Genomic DNA, 18,291 nt, shown 5'->3' on the forward strand with positions numbered 1-18,291 from the left:
AGTAATATCTACACCCAACATGGGGCTTAAATCCACAACCCTAAGACCAAGAGTTGCACACTCCACTGACTGAGCTAGCCATGTGCTCCTAAATTTGAAGCATTTTGAGATTGAAAATAGTGACTGCATGGACTTAAATAAATAAATGGAGAGAAGAGAAAGCTCTTCCTAACAGTGGAATACAAACTAATAAATGTAGAAGGAATGGTAAAGGTAGAAAAATCACTATTTGGCAACCGTCTCTGTGTAATTAATTCAAACAAGAAACAGTAATGGATATTATAACCGGTGAAGGAAAGTGTGTTGAGAAATGAGATTTCACAAAATTCCATAGTATCTCCTTAAAAACTTACCAAAAAAGGGGGTAAAAATTTTATAGTGAACCTGGGCAAAAACTGACATCTTCACATAAATAAAAACAGAAAGAGGGGCGCCTGGGTGGCGCAGTCGGTTAAGCGTCCGACTTCAGCCAGGTCACGATCTCGCGGTCCGTGAGTTCGAGCCCCGCGTCGGGCTCTGGGCTGATGGCTCGGAGCCTGGAGCCTGTTTCTGATTCTGTGTCTCCCTCTCTCTCTGCCCCTCCCCCGTTCATGCTCTGTCTCTCTCTGTCCCAAAAATAAATTTAAAAATGTTGAAAAAAAAAAACAAAACAAAGAATCTGTTTCCAGCTGATCTGCACTACAAGAAATGCTACAAGAAGGTCTTCAGACTAAAAATAAATGACATCACATAGAAACCTGAATCTACAGAAAGGGATTAAGAATTCTGGAAATGGTAAATATGTGGGGAGGCATAACATTGTATTCTATATGTAGTTCTTTCTTCTCTTAATTTCTTTGGAAGATATATAATCATTTAAAATAAATATAAACTATTGGGAATGCAAGCTGGTGCAGCCACTCTGGAAAACAGTATAGATGTTCCTCAAAAAACTAAAAATAGAACTACCCTATGACCCAGCAATTGCCCTACTAGGCATTTATCCATGGGATACAGCTGTGCTGTTTCGAAGGGACACATGCACCCCCATGTTTATAGCAGCACGATCAACAATAGCCAAAGCATGGAAAGAGACCAAATGTCCATCGATGGATGAATGGATAAAGAAGAGGTGGTGTGTGTGTGTGTGTGTGTATATACATATGTATATGTGTGTATATATATATATATACATATGTATATGTGTGTGTGTGTGTATATATATATATATACACATATATATATATATATATATATATAATGGAGTATTACTCGACAATCAGAAAGAATGAAATCTTGCCATTTGCAACTACGTGGACGGAACTAGAGGGTATTGTGCTAAGTGAAATTAGTCAGTCAGAGAAAGAAAAAATCATATGACTTCACTCATGAGGGCTTTAAGAGACAAAACAGATGAACATAAAGAAAGGGAAACAAAATATAAAACAGGGAGGGGGACAAAACAGAAGAGACTCATAAATATGGAGAACAAACAGGGTTACTGGAGGGGTTGTGGCAGGGGGTATGGGCTAAATGGGTAAGGGGCACTAAGAAATCTCCTCCTGAAATCATTGTTGCACTATATGCTAATGTGGATGTAAATTTTAAAAAATAAAAAATAATAAAAAATAAAATCTAAACTGTTATAATGTATATAATTATACAACATAATACAGTAATACATAAGTTTTGTAAATAATAAACATATATTTAATTTATATATAAATATATAACTTATAAATATATATATAAATAATATATAAAAAAATAAATAATATATATAAACACCACATGGGATTCCTAGTATATGGAGATGTACCAGTATGACAACTATAGCACAGAGAAGTGGGGTAAATGGAACCATACCACTGAAAAGTTCTTACATTTTATGTGTACAATATTAACTCTGTGTGAACTATGATGTTAAAGATGTGTACAATGGGGGCGCCTGGTCGGCCAAGTCGGTGGAGAGTGTGATTCTTGATCTCGGGGTTGTAACTTTGAGCCTTACGTTGGGTGTAGAGATCATCTAAAAATAAAATCTTTAGGGGCACCTTGGTGGCTCAGTTGGTTAAGTGTCTGACTCTTGGTTTTGGCTCAGGTCATGATCTCACGGTTTCGTGGATTTGAACCCCACATCAGGCTCTGGGCTGGCAGTACAGAGCTTGCTTGGGATTCTCGCTCTCTCTGCCCCTCCCCATGTGTGCTGTCTCTGTGTCTGAGTCTCAAATAAACAAATCAACTTAAAAATAAATAAATAAATATTTTAAAAATAAAAATAAAAAATAAAATCTTTAAAAAAATTGTGTATTATAATCCGTAGAGCAACCACTAAAAAAATAATGCATAAGAATACAACTAAAAAAGCTAATAGAGGACTTAAAATGGAATACTACAAAATTTAGTTGATCTTAAAAAAGTCAGGAAAGTAAAGGAACCAAAAGGAGACCACAAATAGAAAATGAAGAACAAATGGTAGACCTAAATCCAACCACATCAATTTACACCCGGTTAAAGACAGACTGCCAACACAGGTACAGAAACAAGACCCAACTGTATGCTGTCGGCAAGAGATGCACTTTAAAGACACAAATACATAAAAACAAAAAGAAAGAATGGAAAAAAATATATACTGTGCAAACAATAAGTGTGAAAAGGCTGGAGTGGCTATATTAACATAAGACAAAATAGATTTCAAGATAGGAAATAGTGCCTTCTATACAAGGACAACTTCATAATAATAAAAGGGTCGATATAATAAACATCGACGTGTGCATGCCTAATAACAGACATCTAAAATACAGACAGAATAAAAGGCATAGACAAACACAATCACAGCTGGAGATTTTAACACTTCTTTTTAAGTGGTAGAACTAACTAATTAAATATCATCAGGGGTGCTTGGGTAGCTCAGTTGGTCAAGAGTCTAACTTCAATGCAGGTCATGATCTTATGGTGTGTGGGTTTGAGCCCCATGTCGGGCTCACTGCTGTCAACGAAGAGCCCACTTCAGACCCTCTGTCCCTTTCTCTCTGTCCCTCCCCAACCTCCACTCTCTCAAAACTAAATAAAACATTTAAAAAATAAATAAATAAAATAAAAGATGGGAAGATCTAGGGTTGCCTGGGTGGCTCAGTCAGTTAAGTTTCTGACTCGATTTTTGGCTCAGGTCACGATCTCATGGTTCATGAGATGGAGCCCCACATTGGGATCCGTGCTGTCAGTATGGAACCTGCTTGGGATTCTCTCTCTCCCTCTCTCTCTGCCCCTCCCCTGTGCACGCCTCTCTCTCAAAAAAAAAAAAAAAAGACGGAAAGATCTATACATCAACATGAGAGGAAAGAGGTTCACTAAGCTGGATGCTAAAGACAAGAAGGAGAGTACACAAGCAAAGTCCCAAGAAGTGTAGAAAAAAGGGAAATGGAAAAGCATTAAGTTTCAGAGAAAGGCATCGACATACCTTCTCTGAGATTTGATGGAAAGAAACAAGAATGGATGCCCGTATACGTTCACTGAAGTGAGGAAAAAAGTGAGGCTGCTCTTGCAAAATGGCTTTGCTCTCGCAACTGGTTTAAAGCGATCATTCGCCTCGTACTTCCAGCTCTTGAGTAAGACTAACGCTTTGCTGGTTAACAGCAATGTTTAAAAGGTTAACATACACAAATAATCCACATGGTAATCAGGAATAAGTTATCAACTTTTCAAATATGGTATTCAGGAGAGAACAGACTCTTAGGCTCTTAGGATCAACCTTGGGCTCAGAGGTCACCTTTAAGTCATTCAGAAAAGACTAAGCTCTAAGATCCAGTCTCTTATCCTCTTCCATTTTCCAAAACAGAGATAAGGTCTGACAGCTGGCAGAGACAAGTGTCTGATAAACGCCAAGACTCTCTACCTTTATTCTATTTGTCTGGCTAACAGATGAGTGGGTGAGAAAGATGTTAATAAACTGATCATTTGAAATGTAGCTCCCTCACTTTCTCCTTACTACCATTTCCCATTGATTCATTCTCTCCCAGCTTCAACCTCATGCACTAATTCTCAATGTTCCATGTGATTTGAGAGCCTTCACCGCTGTTCCAGGAGATTTTGCTCCACCAAGAAAAGCCCCAGGCTCTTAACTGTCAAAATCGACTTCACAGAAATCATGTTCTTAACAAACAAATGCGTAACTCCCAACAAACTTGCTTCGTCTCACTTAAGTTTCTACACTGTATCTGTCTGACCTTCCTTGCTGGTAACAAGGACAGTCCCTTCTTTAAGCAGCAAGACAATCTGATGTTGTATCCAAGGTCAGTAACAAAAATGATAGGTCAGTTGTAAAGAATGTCATATGTGCATACATGCCCAAGCACGTGTACGTGTGTATGCATATATTCATCTTCAGGCGTGAACAGAATGATTATATAACTTTTATACATAAAATGTCAACTTTGCATTTCTCTTATGAATACTTCATTTCTATAGATTGACATAAAATTATGCAATTCATTAAAAAATATAAGTGGTTGAATGTTAAGTAAGAGATTTATAGTTTTTTTTTTTAACCCCGGGAATATCATTTGCATCAAATCTACATTTTGCTTTTGTGTCTTGTTGTGGCCATTTTTTGCTACTTGTAATTTCTTAATTTTTCATTTTCTAGTAAATGTTTTACACTTCAAGATAAATTGCTAATTCAGAGACTGCTATGAAAAACAGACATTCTTCCTGCTTAGATAAAAAGAGGAACAGATATTTGGCACCAGTATAGAGCATAAATTATACTCTGCTATATCTATCCAAAAGGGTTAAGGCCAAAGAAAGAATCTGCTTGCTTATTAAAAATGCAAACATTACCTCAGTCATCCGAATAGCCCCAAACTCGCCCAGCCACTGCCTCTGCAGATCACCCACCAGCATTAGCATTACATCACATGACATTACGGAACAATAGTGAACTCTGTGTAATACTTGAATATATTGTTTTGAAAGAATAAGCTGTGATTAACTTGCATGAAAAGCTTTCTGAAATCAAACCTGGGGGGTACAGCCCTCACTGTGTGGCCTTTCTACTACTTTGAGAAATAGCCTCATCCTGAAAGCAGTAAAGGGCGAAAAAAGAGAGTAGAGTATAAAGGCGACAGTGATGAGTGGCCCTCCAGCAGCCCAGCAGGCAGGCGGCAGAGCTTTAAATTACCAGGCAGAGCAACGGCAAAGCGGGAGGCTCTGTACGCTGCCCCAGAAATCCAAGCGGCCTCACAACCATCGCCCTGTTGTCTTTTACAGCCCAGTGATCTTTCTAATTGGCTTTGCTAGAATTGGAAACAGTCTCATTCCATGTACAAAACAGCTGAAAACTCCATGTCCTGATGCCATCTCGAGATGGGCTATAACTTATAGCCATGTGACCTTAGGCAATGCACTCACACTCTCTGAGTCTCAGTGTTTTAATCTATAAAATGGAAAGAAAATAATATCTTGCAGAGGTACAGGAGGGAGGGGAGGGGTTAGCTACTATTATTATCGTAATTATCCTTCTTATTTCCACCCAACTGTCTCCTTTGCCTGTCTCTTCTAATCACTAAGATGTTTCTTCTTCACAAGTGAAATGGGAGCGTTCCCTTAAATGCTTGCTGGCTTTTTTTTGTTCCCTGCAGTCTGGCCCCTGCCACATGTTGCCATTTTTATTTTCACGCCGTCCTTATCAAGTGATTTCTCCACCTTCCTTAGCCAAATCCCAAATCACCTCTTCACTGCACCCTGCCCCCCACCAGCTTTCTTCTCTCCCATACCTATTCTCAATGTTCTCAACAACCAAGGTTCAAAGAGGTGAAAAACAAAGCCAGGGCAACACAGCTAGCTGGTAGCCAAGGCCCCATTTAAATCCGGTATCAATGCAACCAGGTCCAGCTACATGGCATTAACTGGACTACAGTCATTATTCACTTTTAGGGTTCCCAGTGATGAGTTTATTTTATTTAAAAAAAATTTTTTTTGAGTTTATTTATTTTGAGAGAGACAGAGACAGCATGAGCAGGGCAGGGGGAGACAGAGAGAGGGAGACAGAGAATCCCAAACAGGCTCTGCACTGTCAGCACAGAGCCCCACACAGGGCTTGAGCTCATGAAACCGTGAGTGAGATCATGATCTGAGCCAAGGCCAAGAATCACACACTCAACCAACTGAGCCACCCAGGCACCCCTAACCTCAGATTTAAAATCATCACTGGGAGGGGCGCCTGGGTGGCTCAGTTGGTAGAGAGTCCGACTCTTGATTTCGGCTCAAGTCATGATCTCCTGGATTGAGCCCCAAGTTGTGCTTTGTGCTATAAGCATGAAGCCTGCTTGGGATTCTCCATCTCCCTCTCTCTCTCTGCCTCTCCCTGCTCTCCCTCTCTGTCTCCCTCAAAATAAATAAATAAAAACTTAAAAAAAAAAAAAGTTTAAATCTAAGGTTAGTTTCCCTTAACACCAAGCCTTCTCCTAGATGCTTCCCCTTCTAGGCAATTTACTATCATAAAATAAGAATCATTTCAAATGCTTAGAAACACTATCCCTGAAAATCATTAAGTATATCTCAAAATTCTGGGAGTTTTTTGGGTTCTGTTTTTGCTTCTTTTTGGTATTTCCCTAAAGTGGGGACAAATACTGGTCCCATAAGGCCTCAGCCAGGACTAGAAGACTTTGGAAGACTTTGGACATAGTTAACAGGAAGCAGAGGCATGAAAGCGTGACCACATGCATATCTGGAAGTGCTGGAGTATAGAATACAAGTGTCCACCTCTATGTTTCTACAGCTAGAAACAAAGCTGTATGTTGAGGACTTGTGGAGGACATGTGGAGATGGAAATTTTATTAATGTTTACTAATGGCTTTGAAGAATCATGTTCTCTCTCAAAATAAAGAAAACTGTTAAGATGGGTAGCAGGATGTAACGTGTTGTTTCATGTAAGAACCAAAGAGTTTCCCAAAGTCCAACACTGAGGCCTGTGGGAAAAGATCAAAAGCTTGTATTTCCTTACCCGTAAAGCAGACGACGTACTGGGAACAATGAGATGATACATGGTTCGATAAAGCACTATTTGTTTTTATTTTTGTTTTGTAAGTAGAGTGTAGAACAGTGTAACTAGTATCTGAAATCAGTGATGAAGGTTCAAGTTCAACCTCTGTATCTGCCAGCTGTCTGATCTGACACAAATCATTCTAACATATTTAACGATGTAAGAATTAAATGGATGGCAGGTGTTTGCGTGCGTGTGTGAAGGGGGGGTATCTTCTAAAAGAAATAGCTCTATAAATGTAAGATGTTTTAGGTTATATTGTACCAGCTTAAGTACACCAGGACCTTATGTTCATTTATATTTCCTAATCTTTTGGAGGAAGACAGAGACAGAAAGAGGGATTCTTATAGTAGAAACCCTGTTCAGTTAATAGAAAATCATTGCCACTACTTAATAGGTGTGAAAAGGAATTTATTAACATAAAATAAAAATATATAATGAAATTATCAAATGAATAATAAAATTCATACTAAAAGGTAACTCTACCTCAGTATACAGTAATCAATATATGCTAATCCTCTCATACATACCCTCTCCTCTCATACAAAACAGTTGCCAAAATTAATTTTAAGTGTACCAACGATTATGGAGATTTTCTCTATGGATCTAAGCTAGTCAAAGATAACATAGTCCAGGCCACAGATAAGAATGAAAATCTTTGGGGCACCTGGCTGGCTCAGTCATAAGAGCATGCAACTCTTGATCTCAGGGCTGTGGGTTTGAGCGTGAGGTGCAGAGATTCCTTAAATAAATAAAACTTTAAAAAAAGGAGTGAAAATCTTTTTGTAGAAATGTAACAGGTAAAGGCCAACTCCAGCATCATTCATTCATTCATTTACTCAGTCCCTGCTTTATACCAGGCTTTACAATTCAACAACACACAAAACACAGAAACTTCCTCCCACATTCTAACAAGGAAACAGACAGTAAATAACTATACATTAGATCAATGGTCATTAAAAACTACAGAGAAAAGCAGCAAAAAGGGCTGCAATTCTAAATAGGGCAGTCAAGGAAGGCTTCACCAAGAAGATGCCGTTTAAGCAAAGACCCAAAGTAGATGCGGAAGGCACACGCCCTCTGGGGAGAGTAGTGCGGCTGTGCAAACCTTTCCAGCAAGTCCAGATAAGACAAAACCCAAGTGCTTACCTTTCAAAAGTGGCTGGAAGGTCGGAATCTCTTGCAGTTTGATGACATCGGGATCGTTACTGACATTCCGTGAGGGCTGGGAGCCTGGAGCTACAACCACGATATCGTCCATCTTGGCTCTATGCTTAGCTGGAGAAGGAGTCACTGAAAATAAAGTTACACTGCTCACGAGCTGCATGTTAGCCCCCTCTGTCTCACTAAAGTACAGTCATTAAAAAGAATATTTTTACACAAAAAAAATGCTAACTGTAGTCATCCTGCAGTGGAGGCTGGAAAAGGGGAGATAAATCATAGGGGATCTGTATTTTCTACTAAAAAAAAAAGCATTATAGGAACCTATAACATGTATGAAATTGCTTTTGTGATTAAAAATATCTTATTATTCAGCACATAAAAATATAAGGTAGATTTTGTTTTTAATTTTTACTTCTTTGATCTTCCTGACATTGTCCCTATTTTACCAATGAGGAAATGAACATACAAGACTTGGTTGTGAACTGCCCAAAGTCAATAGTGCTAGAAAAAGAATTAGGAAAGGAATTGGAGGTCTATGGGGTGTTGGTATACATGGCCCATCCCTGTGAAACAGGTTTGCAGAACTGGTGGCCAGACCAGTTCACAGCAAGCCAGGTATATTTAATAGATCCTATCCATGGGGGAAAAAACCCCCAAAAAACCCCTGGTTCTCAGCCCTATATGAGATGGGTCTATTCCTGAGGCACCAGCCCCCTGACCCTTACAATTACAGGCAGTAGTCTAAGAAGAATAGAAATAAACAGGAAGTCCATTCTAGGCTGAGGCCAAATTCAGAAATTTGTAGGACCGTTAAGAGAGGCAGGCCAATTTCAGGTTTGTTGCGAGAAAGCAAAGCATTTGGAGGAACTGATGCAAACTACCAACAACTTCCTAGACCAAGATACCTCCCTCTGCTCACTATCCTCCTGGTTAGAGCAAGAATAAACCTTTAAAGTGGTTTACCCTCTAGAAGGTAGTATTTGCGGGCTCATCATACTTATGTCTCAAAGGTTGACGCAGGAAGGCCACAGAACTGCCCCGCCTCCTAGAGGCTAGAGTCTCCTGTGGCTTGGCATTCCCTCTTGTAGAATCTCTGCTACTTTTACCGCTCTTCAAGAAGTATGTCTTAACCCCTTTTGCTAATTTACTTAACATTTCACAAATCCCAAGTCAGAAGTCTTTCCTCCTACAAATTGATTTCTTCTTCCCCAGTGGAAAACAAATTTCACTAGAGTCTAGCTAACCTCTATCACCTTGCCTGTAAAATGGGGCCGCTGTGAGGATTAAATATAAATGTATGCAAACCACTTAGCCCAGGGGAATCGGGCAGATTCTAACCTAGGCTACTGGTGTATGCTATAGTATTGGTTAGAGCTCATGCTGTTGGCTAGTTAGTAGGTGAGCAAGCAGATTTTTTAAGATGCCATGCTTCTTCCCCTCAAATATGCTTCCGGCCTGACATAGGAGCAAGAAAATAAAGGGTAACAACTATTACTGTGTTTGCTATTAACAGATCAGATGTGCTGGGTCTTCCAAGGAAATAGAAGAATGTAGCAAAGCTAGTAGATGCTGTTCACCATTGAAATGTGTCCCAATCTAGCCCCCCAAATGAGGACCTGAACCAGTCTTAAAGGACACACTTCAGTGTGGACTAACTCTCTGTCAGCGTCTACATTTCTGAATTACAGATCCTACCAGGAATAAATGACAGTTGTGGATTCTTAGTGTATCTACACCTCTCTGCAAGTGTAAAATATTGTTTAAAATTTCATAATATATACAAATATCTAATCATTAGACTGTACACCTGAAACTAATATGTTATATTTAGGCTCCAGATTGAATCCAATTTGGATTAGCAACTCAAGCAGAGCCAGTTGTGCTAGGGTTTGTCGCTAACAACAACAGAGCATAGAATCCTTAATTAAGTATCAACTATTTTATTTATTGACTGCTTACTATATTCCCAGCACAATAATCCTTCTGATCCTATTTCAAACGCTGGGAGAAACCTTAAAATTACGAACGGGGGAAGAATAGAGAAAAACACCAGAGCGTGCGGTGCTGGCCAACCCCTATGATAATAGAAACCGAGTCGCGACCCCTTCTTAAGAGAAAATGCAGTTTCTGGAGATGTTTGCACCCAAGGGTTCAAAAACGATTGTACACCTGTCACACATCCCTTCTGAAAAGGAACATGTTCTTAGAGATTCTGTCTCTGATCCATCCACTGTGTGAGCCAAATCTCACGGTGTCAGGCATGAGTACTAACGCCAAAAGTTAATTAGGTCGTCTTTTAAAGAGGAGGCAGAGCTGGGAGAAACAGCTGTTTTGACAATAAATAATGGGCATGGGCGCACAAGCTGATTTAGCTTGCAGTCACAGGCACTCCCATCAGGGGAATGACGGCTAGGACAGACAGTGACTTTTTTCTCTTTTTCAAGAAAAACGTACGGTGAGGGCTCTCTGTGCGTTCGTGTCCACGGTCCCAGTCCCCGCTAGGTTGGGAGGCAGCCCCCTCCGCAAGCAGACAGGGCCGGCTGGAGGAGGGTGGAAGTTAGGACACCGACCTGAGGAGTTCAGATCGTTGGGTCGGCTCTCGACCTCGGAGCTCTGCTCACTGCCCATGGTGGCGGCAGCGGTGGCAGCGGAAGAACGGCGGGCCAGGCGGTCACCGCTCCGGCGGCGGGAAGACCGGGCAGGGGCTGGGGACTGGGACAGGGATGCTACACCAAATGTGGGCGCCGCTGCAGGGCCGACTTGTGGAGATGACGCGCCCAGCCCACTCAGGTGCGCTGGCGTTGGGGGATGGGAGGCCCTACTTGGGGAACCGACGCGCCAAGAGGCGTAGCGCGGATGCACGGTGTTTGCCCGCTCTCTTTGGGGGACCCTAAGGAAAGAGGTGGAGGGCGCCCAGCTTCAGCCGCGCCGGCCGCCGGCGGGCGGCGCCGCTTTCACTCACTCGCTCCGGGGCCGCAAGCTCGCTCCTTCCGGGACGCGGATTGGCCGCGCCGGCTGCGCGCGGCCGTCAGTTCCGGGTTGGAGGCCACCCCCCCCCGCGACCACGCCCCCGCCTCGGGGAGGGCGGGGAGAGTGTAATCACCCTTAAAGGGCTCCACCGCCTCAAAGCCAGAACCACCGCCCCCAAAGAGCAAGGCCTTCTCTAGTGTAATGATGCGTTGCCTTTAAGCATCACCCAGCTATTGGCACTTTATTGTTAGAACTTTATAAAATGCGGCGTGGGAATTGTTTGTTTTAGGGTTAGAATTCACAACTGTCTGGATGCAAAGCTCCTGTTTCAGTTCCAGAAGGTAGGAGTTTGGCTGTGGACAACCATGCAAAAAATATAGACGGTGAAGGAAGGAGATGGAAATGAGAGATAAATGAAGAAATTGAAAATACTGATTCAGGGCACCTGGGTGATTCAGTCCTTTAAGCATCCCACTTCAGCTCAGGTCATGACCTCACAGCTCATGAGTTCTGACCTCCGCATCAGTTTCTGTGCTGACAGCTCAGAACCTGGAGCCTGCTTCCGATTCTGCGTCTCCATCTCTCTCTCTGCCCCTCTCCCACTTGTGCTCTCTCTGTCTCAAAAATAAAAACATTTTAAAAATGTTAAAAAAAAAAATACTGATTCACATGTTAGGGTGTGTGTGTGTGTGTATGTATCCTCAGAGGAAAATGGATGCCCCTATAATCTAGGCATTTTCTGGGAACCTTGACAATTATCCACAGGCCATTCCAAAACTAGCAAAGGTGAGGGAGGAGTACAAGAGATGCAAAATGGAAACTGTAAGATTGGGCAGATCAAGAACTGAGACCAGCAATGCGAATGCCACCAAGGAGTTGGGTGGTTTTGTGGTTCTCAGAATTTTACAATTAATTTTATATCATTTCCTTCGTGAAATTTCAAGCAAATGTCCTAGCATTTTATACTTATAAATATAACCTCAGAAGGAATGCCAAATGAACTGTATGATTAAGTCCCTTCTATTCTACAGTATCATAGACATTTCCCCTATGTTACCTCATCAAACTTTCATAGCAACCCTGAGGCCCACAAACAGGTACCTTCCTCACGGTCACCAGGTAGTAAATGGTAGAACCAGGATTTAGGACTGTCTGATTTCAAAATCATGCTTTTTCCTCTACTCACCATTGCAATACTCTGAGAAAAGTATAAATGAATGTAAATTCAGTATTTGGTGGGAATATGAAGAAAGAACTAAAAACATCCTGTAAAGGTCAAGTAGGCTCCTAGGAGGTGGTGTTTGACTGTAGTCTTGAGGTTTACATAAACCATCAAGCTGATGGGATCATTCCTTTCTGGAGAGCCCCTGACTCCTCTCCCAGGTTTGCCCTCTTTGGGGGTGGGCAAAAGAGAAGGAAAAAAGGGAGAGTACAACTCATTCTGGCTCTTTTTGCCCCCTTTCCACATCAGACTATATTTATCTTGTGTTCCATGCCCTAATTCACCCTGATGTGGTGGTGCTTTTTATGCTTCCCATTGGATGAATGCTTCATTCTAAGGTTCATTCTCAACATTCTAAACATTCTCAACTGATGAATGAACAAATATATCATCCTATTCTCTCCTGGCCTGCAAGGTTGCTGCTGAAAAATCTCACCTTATAGGGGTTCCCTTATATGAGAGAAAACGTGTTTCTCTTTTTTTTTTTTTTTTTTTTTAATTTTTTTTTTTTTTTTTTAACGTTTATTTATTTTTGAGACAGAGAGAGACACAGCATGAACAGGGGAGGGGCAGAGAGAGAGGGAGACACAGAATTGGAAGCAGGCTCCAGGCTCTGAGCCATCAGCCCAGAGCCTGACGCGGGGCTCGAACTCGCGGACCGCAAGATCGTGACCTGAGCTGAAGTCGGACGCTTAACCGACTGAGCCACCCAGGCGCCCCAACGTGTTTCTCTTTCTGCTTTTAAAATTATCTTTGTCGGGGTACATGGGTGGCTTAGGTGTTTGAGCATCCAACTCTTGGTTTCAGCTCGGGTCATGATCTCACAGTTTCATAGGTTCAAGCCCCACATCAGGCGCTATGCTGACAGTGTGGAGCCTGCTTGGGATTCTCTGTCTCTCTCTGCCCCTTCCCCTCTCCTGTTTGCATGCACCCGTGCACACTCGCTCTCTTCAAAAATAAATAAACTTAAAACAAATTATCTTTGTTTTTGATTTTAGATAGTTTTAATTATAGTATGTCTTGGAGAAGATTGTTTTGGATTGAAATTTTGGATTGACCTATTAGCTTCATAATCTTGGATAGACAAATTTCTCCCCAGGTTCGGGAAGTTCTCAACCATTATTTCTTTAAACTTTCTACCCCCTTTCCTCCTCTTTTCTTTTCCTGGGACTCCAATGATATATACATTGTTTCTCTTGATGGTGCCTCAAAGTCCCATAAGGACTTTCTTCATTCCTTTTCATTCTTTTTTTCTTTTTGCTCCTCTGATTGGGTGATTTTAATTGGTCTGTCTTCTAGTTCATTGAATTCTTCTTCTGTTTGGTCAAGTCCAAGTTTGCAGCTCTGTATTAAATTCTTCAATTCAATCATTATATTTTTCAACTCCAGGATTTGTTTGGTTCTTTTTTATGTTTTCTATATCTTTGCTGAACTTCTCATTTTGTTCTTGTATTGTTTCCCTGACACTGTTAAATTGTCCGTTCATGTACCCTTGCTCCTCCACTGTGGTAGAGTCTGGCTATGGCTATCAGGCAGGTGTCGTGCAAGTGTGCAGCCCTGAGTGCACTCAGGGACTAGCCCTGAGTGCACACACACAGTGGAGATCAGCCACCGGGTCTAGGCTGGCGTCTTGCACTTGCACAGCTGCCTAGGCTGGCTGCCATTGTGGTTCCTGGGCTGGGCTGAGGATAGGAGGGAGTGGGGACGGAATCAGGTGGAAGATGTCAGTGAACACGAATGCCTGTGAGGCAAAAGCTGGCCAGATCTGCAAGGCGTCCGTGGCAGTTTGTGCTTGCCATTGGTGACTTTGGTGGTGAAAGCTGCTTGATTTGGCTACAAATCAGGTCACTGTGAACCAAGATAGCTCCAATTGCATGGCACCAAGGAAGACTTTGTGTCTAGCAGTCTCCATATGTCTGTATGTCTCAGCTTTGCCAGTCTGGGTGGGGTGAGATTGAGGTGGGATCTTTGTGTACTCTCCTGAAAGTCTGGGGAAGCTGGTTACACTGTGTTCTTCCTTTCATGGCAAGGAGAACTCTTTCTAATTTTTTTTAATGTTTATTTATTTATTTATTTTTTTAACTTTTATTTATTTTTGAGAGACAGAGACAGAGCAGAGGAGCAGAGAGGGAGGGAGACACAGAACCCAAAGCAGGCTCCAGGCTCTGAGCTGTCAGCACAGAGCCCGATGTGGAGCTCAAACCCACGAACTCTGAAATCATGACCTGAGCCAAAGTCAGATGCTTAACTAACTGAGCCACCCAGCACCCTTACTTAATATTTATTTTTGAGAGAGAGATAAAGTGCGAGCAGGGAGGGGCAGAGAGAGAGGGAGACACAATCTAAAGCAGGCTCCAGGCTCTGAGCTGTCAGCAAAAGCCTAGTGCAAGGCTCAAACTCACGAACAGTGAGATTGTGACTTGAGGCAAAATCAGACACTCAACCAGCCAAGCCACCCAGGCGCCCCAAGGAGAACTCTTTCCAGCTGGAGGTTTCCTCTTGGTGCTGAGCAGTGCTGGCTTCGAGGAAAGGATGATGCAGTCAGAATGAAGCTATCTTCCTCCTCTATATATGTGACTATTCTCAAGTTTTTTGTTGTACTGTGTTGCTGATGTTTCTTAAGTGAATTCCAGAGTTCTCCCATAGCTGCTTTTGTTGTGGATAACTAATGATTGATCTTTTTGTGGGGAGAGAGGCTGAGATCTCCTACATCACCATTTTTTTTTCAGAATGGATAAATAAAATGCGGTATATCCATATAATAGAATGGTATGTGCCCCTCACTAAGGAATGAAGTACTAAAATGTGCTACAACAGGGATAAACCTTACAAACATTATTCTATTGGAAAAGAGTCCATCACAAAAGATCACACATTGTAGATTCCATTTATATGAAATATCCAGAAGAGGCACTATAGACACACAAATAGATTAGTGGTTGCCTAAGGCTGAACAGGAGGGGTGTGGAAGGGAAAAAGGGGAGTGACTGTTAATGGGTGTGTGGGTTTCTTTGTGGGAGTGATGAAAATGTTCAAAATTTATTGTCATGGTTGTACAACCCTGTGAATATATTAAAAACCACTAAATGGTACAATTTAATTAGGTGACTTGTATGGTATGTGACTTATATCTCAATAAAGGTGTTATCAGAGAAAAGATATAGAAAGATAGAATGTCTTTATTCCTTTACTCAGCATTTATTGGTAGCCTATAATGTGCTGGGCACTTGCTAGAGGCTAGTAATAAATGATCCAACAGGACCCAGTCCCCATCCTTAGGAAGCTTACAGTCTGTTGGCAAGAAAATGATTTGGGCGTTTATAATTCAAGGATTCTGCTGGAGGGGCTTTAGAGGTAGAAGACATTTGGGACTGATGCCTTTTAGCACCTTGAAAACCATTTCCACGTGAACAGCAACTATGTGACCTATACACATAATAAATAACAATTGAACCGGCTTTTGGGGTTTATAAAGTACTTTCCTAATATTGGCCCAGTATGATGGGCCTATAACGTAGATAATGCTTTCTTGATTTTACACAGAGGTTAAGGAGTTTTATTTTTTTATTTTTTTATTTTTAAGGAGGTTATTCTTGATCATGAAGCTAATAAGTAATGAAACCAGGATTCAAATTCTCTGAAACTCATTATGCTTTTATCCATTCCAGACTGCTCCTCCTATATCTTTATATTGCCTGGCACTCCAACCAGTTTCCTACGCCATAAATCTGCTTACCTCTACTGCCGCATCCAACCAGTCACAAGTCTGGAGAGCCTCTCTCCTTAATTTCTCTTCTGTCTCCACACCCTGTTCAGGGCCTCCTCCCTTCTTCAATTTCTTGGAAAACAGGAGGCCTCTGGCTTTACCTCCGTCAATCCATCCTACATGTGGCTGGCAGACAGAATTTTTAGAATATTAATAAGTTCTTTGGACCTGCCAATGCCCTATAAAAACCTTCAATAACTCCCTATGGCTTCAGGATAAAGTTTAAAATTTGGCACATGAACACCTTCTTGCTCTGATCCCAGCCTTTTTTCTCTATTCCTCTATGTACACAGGGAGACTTCGTGCCAGTCAGGATAAAATTCCCTGGATACTCATGTCATTTTCTCTGCCCGGAATATTCAGGCTTTTTCTCTCCCTCTAGCTAATTTAACTTCATCCTTCAAGGTTAACTTATGTCCACGCAAAACCTACACATGGGTGTTTATAGCAGCTTTATTCACGACTGCCAAAACTTGGAAGCAACCAAGATGTCTTTCAGTATGTGAAAGGATAAACAGACCAGTACATCCAGACAATGGAATGTTTATTATTCAATGCTAAAAAGAAATGAGCTGTTTGGGCGCCAGGGTGGCTCAGTCGTTTAAGCACCCAACTTTGGCTCAGGTCATGATTTCACGGCTCTTGAGTTCAAGCCCTGTGTCAGGCTCTGTGCTGATAGCGTAGAGCCTGGAGCCTGCTTCAGATTCTGTGTCCCCCTCTCTCTCTGCCTCTCCCCTACTCGTGCTCTGTTTCTCTCTCTCTCAAAAATAAATAAACATTAAACATTAAATAAAACATTAAAAAATAAACATTAACCATTAAATAAACACTGGTAAACATTTAAAAATAAACATTAAAAAATAAAAACATTAAACATTAAAATAAATATTAAGTAAATATTAAAATAAAAATGAAAACAAAACAAAGAAATGAGCTATTAAGCCATGAAAGGATATGGAGGAAACTTAAATGCATATTACTAACTGAAAGGTCCCAATCCATAAAGGCTACATACTATATGATTCCAACTATATGACATTCTATTAAAGGCAAAACTGTGGCAATAAAAAGACCAGTGATTGCCAGGGGGTGTGAAGAGGGGGAGGGATGAATAGGCTGAGCACAAAGGACAGTTAGGGCAAGGAAAATACTTTGTATGATACTCTAGTGGTGGATACACCTCATTATACATTTGTCCAAATCCACAGAGTGTAATACAGTAAGAGTGAGCATACGCAAGCTATGGACTTTGTGTAATTTATGATGTGTCAGTGTAGGTTCATCAGATGTAAGAAATGTACCTCTCTGATAGAGGATGTTGATAATGGGGAAGGCTATGCATGTGTGGGGGCAAGAGGTATATGGGAACCTTCCTCTCAATTTTACTGTGAACCTAAAACTGCTCTAAAAAAAAAAAAATAAAGTCTTTGAAAAAAAAAAAAAAAGACTGAGGCATGCCTGGGTGGCTCAGTCAGTTAAGCATCCAACTCTTGATTTCGGCTCAGGTCAGGATCTAACAGTTTGTGGGATGGAGCCCCATGTCGGGCTCTGGGCTGAGAGTGTAGAGCCTACTCGGGATTCTTTCTCCCTCTCTCTCTCTCTGCCTCTCCCCCGCCCATGCTTTCTCTCTCAAAACAAACAAACAAACAAACAAACAAACAAAAAAAGATGGAATTTTTTTATCTCTTCCCAGAAGTCCAGATTAGACATCCCTTTTCTGAGCTTCCTGAGTTAGCATCTTCTATCATTACATTTATTCTTTTTTTTTTTTAATTTTTTAACGTTTATTTATTTTTGAGACAGAGAGAGACAGAGCATGAACGGGGGAGGGTCAGAGAGAGGGAGACACAGAATCTGAAACAGGCTCCAGGCTCTGAGCTGTCAGCACAGAGCCCAATGCGGGGCTTGAACTCACGGACCGCGAGATCATGACCTGAGCCGAAGTCGGCCGCTTAATCGACTGAGCCACCCAGGCGCCCCTACATTTATTCTTTACACAATAACTAATTTGTCTTCCCCACTATGAGCAGCTTGAAGGTAGATCCAACGTCTTATTGGTCTTTAATTTCCCTGCAGGTGTTTTTCTGAATAAAATACTTTTTAAAAAAAATTTGCCTCCACATAAATGGAACTTCTAAGTATCAGGAG

General features: G+C 41.4%; 1 protein-coding gene across 4 annotated transcripts in view; it reads right to left on the reverse strand.

The window, feature by feature from the left end:
- Window positions 1-11,229, reverse strand: part of BORCS5 (BLOC-1 related complex subunit 5) — a 99,391-nt gene extending 88,162 nt beyond the window's left edge. The window contains exons 1-2 of one of the 4 annotated variants that reach the window (XM_058743641.1): window positions 11,148-11,229; window positions 8,171-8,314 (exon numbers count right to left, since the gene is read on the reverse strand). In XM_058743641.1, the coding sequence (XP_058599624.1) occupies window positions 8,171-8,314; window position 11,148 (145 nt within the window). In that variant the 5' untranslated portion in view covers window positions 11,149-11,229. The other 3 variants (XM_058743640.1, XM_058743639.1, XM_058743643.1) reach the window with 3 other exon arrangements.
- Between the last annotated feature and the right edge of the window lie 7,062 nt (window positions 11,230-18,291).

The sequence above is a fragment of the Neofelis nebulosa genome, chromosome 8, assembly GCF_028018385.1.
Source record: "Neofelis nebulosa isolate mNeoNeb1 chromosome 8, mNeoNeb1.pri, whole genome shotgun sequence".
In the NCBI taxonomy this organism is placed as follows: Eukaryota; Metazoa; Chordata; class Mammalia; order Carnivora; family Felidae; genus Neofelis; species Neofelis nebulosa.